The following is a 5,856-nucleotide window of genomic DNA, read 5'->3' on the forward strand; positions in this document are numbered from 1 at the left end:
AAAAAAAAGTCACACATGAAATGCTTAGCACAGTGCCTGGTACATGAGGAAAGTTCAATTATTGTGGCAGGAAGAACCTTAATACCTTGTTTAGAAAATACAAGTGATTCATCCTATTCCACTGGCGACCTGTGAGAAAGCTTTTGCTGAAAATGTAAGAAATTATTAAATCTCCAAATCCTAGAATGACAGACTTAAATTCCAAATCAGTCGACTTTATTTTTTATTATTGGATTTGGCCTTTTCCTACCACCTCCTCAAAGCCGGAGTCCCCAAATCATCCTTGGTTTCTGACCCCAGCTCTCACCAACGTAGACTGACTTAGATCCCTGGCCCCAGCCTTTCTCTTAGGGAAAGCGGGCAGGAAGAAGAGAAGCACACGGTGATCTCATTCTTTGAGACTGGGCGTTTTTCCGGCCAGGGCGCACAGCATCCCCAGCCTGGCTGCAGCGATGGATCCTGCCCCGCCCTTCGCAGCACTCCTGGAAGGGCTCCCACGGGCGGAGGGGTGAAGGGTAGGGTGCAGAAGATTCTGTGCAGGGCGGGGAGGGGCAGGATTGGAGGATCCAAGCTGCGGGGAGGGCGGGGCGGCTGCAGCAACTCGGCCTGCCGGGGCGGAGGCAGAGACGCCACTGCACCACCGACCCCCATCTCTGGCGCGCGCCCGCCTTCTCCATCCTCCGCGGCGCTTCTGCAATCGACCCTTACCCAGCACTACCGCTTCGGCTCCTTCCGGGAACGCTCGGCCTTTTCCGCCGAGCGCTTGGGAGGCGAGACGGAGGGAGCTCCGCCCCTCTGCTCCACCGGCGTTCGCCCCCGCCCCTAGCACCGCGCGGGGGCGCTTCCCCCGCGCTCGCGCGCGCCCGCCAGCCGGAACGCGCGTGGCCGGCTATAAAAGAGGTGGGGCGCGCGCGTCGCCGCCACTACCCGCTGCGGAGCGAACTGCGAGGAGCGGAGGCCGCGGAGGAGCGTCGGTCCCTCAGCAACCCCCACCCCTCAGCCCCACGCACCGCTGCACTCACCCCCAGGAGCCGGTGAGAGGGAGAGCAGGGGAGCACGGGCGGAAGCGGGGCCTGGGAGCAGCCGACCCCTGGGCGGGTAGCCGGGTCGCCCCCGGGGAGGGGCGGGGCCAGCGCGCGGACAGGTGAGCCGGGCCGGCCTCCCGGTTCCCTCCGTCGGGCGGGGAGCCGGGCGAGCCGGTCGCGACTGGCTTGTGGCGCGTGGGCTGTGGAGGAGCAGCCTGGCCGAGTCTGGGCGCCGGTGGCTGGAATGTCATTGACTGGGCGGAGGGGGTGGCGAGGCCGCTGGGTCCCTCCCCGCCCCAGCCTGGCTGCGGCCGCGCCCTGTCCCATCCGATGGCGGCAGGTGGGGCGGGGGCTCCCAGGTCGGGATCGTCACCACCCCCCTCCATATAGAACGCACCCCCCACCACCCCCAACCCTTTCCCTCGGTGGGGAGCAACTTGTGCCCCTCCTTTTCCTAAATCCCTACAAGCAATGCCGGCCCAACCCTGAAAGGAGGAAGAAGCCAAAATCTTAGGGTAAAGGGCTCTTTGATGTTAATTTCATCTTTTGGGGCCTATTCTTGGCCTTGTCTCTAGACACGGAAAGGTCCGAGGCTGGCCGGCCATCTCCTTTGCTTTCCTTGTAATAAACGTTTCTTTCCTACTCAGTTGTGATTTGCTTGTAAATAACAGGTAGCTGTGGCTTTTGCTTTGTGTGAGAGCCAAATCAAATAATTTAATACTTAGAGTCCTCTTTTTTTTTTCCTGAGACCGGATCTTTCGAGTCGAGGACAGTATATTATTTGTCAAAAATTCCACAGCCATGCCGGTGTTGAATGATAGAGCAGCCTTTTGTTTGAAAGCCGTTCCAGCGATTTTGATTAGATGCTTTCCAAAGAAATTGCTTTTAAAAGTCTCTTTGATGTACTGAGATAAAATGTATTTTAAATAAAGGGCTTGTTAAGGTTAAGGGTTGAATATGTTTTGAATTAAACGCCTGAATAGACCAGAAAGCTGGGTTGAAATGATGCTTGAACTGCTGCAACACCTTATCACATCTATTTTATATAATAGATCCTGGAATCTGTAGGCCCTTTGTTCTGTCTTCATCATGGTATTTTAGAAAAACTTAATATCATGGCTGTTAGGGGAGACTAGAAGAGAGAGACCATATGAAGTATTTTCATAATGTGTTGAGAAATTGCGTCGTCATAGCGATTGGACTTTACTAAAACAGAATGTATCAAAGATGGCAGGGTGGGGGTGTCTTGCAGCCAGGAAACAAAATTCTTAAGGATAGCAGTGGGAACACTCAGCTGTATGAAACCATTGAGCCAAGGATCCAACTCCACAAACTAGTTTATTTTCCCTTTTGTTACAGCGAATGTCTTAGATTTTGAAAGGTTAAATTGAAGTCAAAATTTGAAAAATGTGCTGTGGGGGGGAAATGTGCTGCAGTAAGGGCCTCTGTGCAGGAAATTAACAATAAGCCTTTTTTAGTAATTGGGACAATAATTACTCTAAGGAACCCTCAAAGTGTGTTAGCTGTTACCCAGGGACCTAGATGGAGAGACAGACTCGAAAGAAGGATGTGCTCTGTACTGGACAGGTGTGAAGCAGTTCTTAGCCTCAACCATCAGCTCAGTAACATTCTCTGATATGCTTTTGGTCTGTGGCAGTGTGTTTTGTAGTCATCTAATAACTGGAGAAGTCTCATCAGTCAACAGGCTCTAATATGAGCACCAAGCAATCTGATAAGCAGGTTTAGGTGGGGAGAGCTGTCTTTTAAGCATATCTTTTGGTTCCCTAGGTTAGAATTTTCTCTCCTTTTCCTTACCTGCCTTCATCTCAAAGGGAGGGGCCCACTGCGGACCCGGAGAAGTGGCTGTCAGGAATAGTGCTGTCATCGCTGAACCTGCACTAAGGACAGTGGGCACGAGGCCGGCGTCCTAGTCCGCCCTCCGTTATGCCAGGACTCCACTAGTTAGGCAGCTGGGTCTGCCGAGGCCCGTCAGCTGTGGTGGGTGTAGGTAGGAGAATGCAGCGCCCTGACGGCAAATGCTGACTCCCAGAATGCTGGAGGGACGCAGCTGCCCTGGTACCTCCCTCCCACCTTTTTTGCATATTCCTCCTGTACTGGTTTTAAACAGGAAATAGTATTTTGTAGAGGAAGTGGACCAGTAAACCAGGCCCAAGTCAGATCTTTTGTAACTTGAGTTCTTATTTCTGGTGATTTTATCAAATCATGCCATTTTATTACTGAATGGAAGGGGATTTAGGAATTACCTAGTCCTGGAAATCTCAGTTAATTCATCAAGACGGATAGTGTTAAAAAGTATATTCAGTATTATTACTTTATTTGAAAAGTGGGGAAACAGACCCAAAGGGAGGGGGATGACTTGGCCAGGGAGCACATCTAGATAGGAACTGCTAAGACGAGATAAGCTCGGTTATCTTTCCACTTTATTTAAAGCTCTGCTAAGATTTAGAAGGTGCTGGGGAAATATGTGAAACTGGATTTTTAGCTGTATTCATATATGTTTAAGGACCTGCTTTCTTCGTTTTGAAGTTCTTTTGTTCCGTGCCCTTAGAAGCTTGTTATCTTGCTCTCACCCCTCCCTCTTTAGACTCCACATTCCTCCATCATGTTGTCATCGTTTCGTAAGCGCAGAATCCAGGTATTTATTTGACCAGCATGCAGGAAATGCGTTGCCTTTTCGGTTTTGCCTGGTTTGCGGTGAAGATACTTTTGTGTCAAAGAGGTTGAATGATCCAAAGAGAGGGGGCAAAAAACCCTGCCTGCATGACCTTCCTGTTAAGGTTACTGTTAGGGTGGGGTTTTTTTTTTGGTATTAAATGAACAGAAGTCTTAGTAAATTTATTCTAAAATTTCCAAAGCCTCCTGTTTTTTACCTTCCTCTCTTTAAGGCATGAATATATTAATTTCTTATCACCCTAGCGGTATTTGCATGTAGTGTTTACTGATTATTTGTTTTATTGATGGTTACTTGGTTCTTAAGAACCAAGGGACTAAACAGATTATCTTAGATATTTGGCAAAAATAATTTGAAAACGTAGCAAAAATAGTACTTTTAAATTTGACAAATATTGTAAACTTGGGTTTGTTTCCTGTTCCCATTGACTTATTTTTTCTGCCACAATCTTTGTAATGAAATAGAGCTTGCATTTCATTTTTTATTTAAAAAAAAAAAAGCTCACTATATATGTTTTATTTGTGTACAATTTTTGCGTGTTTGCTAAATTGGACCTTCAAAAAGAAAAATGCTTAAAATTAATGTCTTGATATTCCATAAGGAGAAATACAAACATTGCAAATTCCTAGTGATTATGGGTGATAAATCCAAGGCAGGCCCTTTTATAAATCAGACTGGTTAATTATTTAAAGGAGGTTTATAAAAATGGGCCACGTGATGACATTCTCCTGTTTTGACTCTCAGTGACAGTGTTTTGCACTCAAATACCTCTCATCTGAATTTTACAGGTTGACGGGTAAGTAGCAGCAAGACAGTATTTGGGGGGTGTGCACACGTATGTACGAGACGCCGCTCTGCGTTTCTGGGTTTTGATGCAATGCAGTATGAGATTTCTGCTCTCCAAAGCCAAGTCCTTGCTCACCTCTGCCGAATCCGGCTAACACGTTCAAATGAATTCATCAGTTGGAAGGCTGACACACAGATCCACTATCTCGTTTGGAATGTGGTTTCAGCAAAAAAAATTTTTCATGGTTAACACTCTCAACTTATATAATATTTACTTCTGCTTACCAGTAGAACCTGCACAGAGCTGGTTTTGAGTTAATTCATTTGATCCGAGAATCCATTGGTATAAAGTTTGTATAGATGCTGACTAGTTCTTTGGTGTTTGTTTTCGGGGAGCTTTTCTACATCCATGGGTGTACACCTCTCTTGCTTTGGACATGTAAGAGTTGGTGATAGGCTGGCTTTCTAAGCCATGGAAAAAGGGCATTTGCCGATTCTGCACCTTTGGGCTCTGTCTAAGCAACAAAAACAAAGCTGATGACTAGTTTCTGTGACCTTTTGCTTTGGGTGATGTTTATGAATTTTTCCATAGAGCCAGATTATCTCTGCATCCTGTTAGTCCCTAAAATCCCTTTCCTTGCAAAACAATGTATCTGGTGTCCTGCCTGCAATCGGAATTCATTTTGTAGTATTCCAAATGTCTGTTACATATGGCACGTTCAGCCTGTTGAAGTGACAGTGGTCCCAACGCTGTTGTAAATAGTCACTCCTTTCATGATCACTACAATTTTATTGTCTTCTAAGGTCCCATAGAGAAACTGCTGGATTCTTCCATTCTCCCAAATCAGCGTGAGGATGTCCTTAAACCACTCACTGCAGGCGCCAAGTTTGCAGAGTCCAAAGCATTTGACCTTTGGTTTGAAAATGTTTGTTTCTGCAGTCCTTTTTGTTGCTTAACACAGTATCCTTCTCACCCCCACCCACTGCCTCTCCCCGCTCTCCAAAGACAGATACAACCCCTAGTACAATGGGACATATACCTTCTGTAGATTAGGTTAAGGTGTTTAAAAATCGCCTGAGTACCAAGAACTGCCTCAAACAGCTATCTCTTGGCATTTGTCGCGAAAACAGAGATATAATTAATGGCAAGCCTCTTTAGTAGGACTCCATTTTCAGTTGGTAATGTGTATGAATTTGTTTTGGGTATGAGGAGTCATTCTCAGGCATGTTATACCTTCGGATTAAACTAGAACTTTCTAGCTATGATTCATATCTTTACCAGTGGTTCTCAACCTGTGGGTCGCGACCTCTTTGGGGGTCGAACGACCCTTTCACAGGGGTCGCCTAAGACCA

The 5,856-nt window shown here is 46.9% G+C and overlaps 1 protein-coding gene across 13 annotated transcripts in view; it reads left to right on the plus strand.

Moving 5' to 3' along the window:
- Window positions 1-893: 893 nt before the first annotated feature.
- The window catches only part of SPTAN1 (spectrin alpha, non-erythrocytic 1), a 59,008-nt gene continuing 54,045 nt past the window's right edge, over window positions 894-5,856 (plus strand). For 4 of the 13 annotated variants that reach the window (XM_019637587.1, XM_019637596.1, XM_019637630.1 and 1 more), the window contains exons 1-2: window positions 896-1,034; window positions 3,631-3,681. In XM_019637587.1, coding sequence (XP_019493132.1) covers window positions 3,649-3,681 — 33 coding nt within the window. In that variant the 5' untranslated portion in view covers window positions 896-1,034; window positions 3,631-3,648. Of the gene's footprint in view, window positions 1,035-3,630; window positions 3,682-5,856 lie in introns of all 13 variants that reach the window. The other 9 variants (XM_019637548.1, XM_019637568.1, XM_019637577.1 and 6 more) reach the window with 4 other exon arrangements.

The sequence above is a fragment of the Hipposideros armiger genome, unplaced genomic scaffold, assembly GCF_001890085.2.
Source record: "Hipposideros armiger isolate ML-2016 unplaced genomic scaffold, ASM189008v1 scaffold_3, whole genome shotgun sequence".
NCBI classification, from domain to species: domain Eukaryota; kingdom Metazoa; phylum Chordata; class Mammalia; order Chiroptera; family Hipposideridae; genus Hipposideros; species Hipposideros armiger.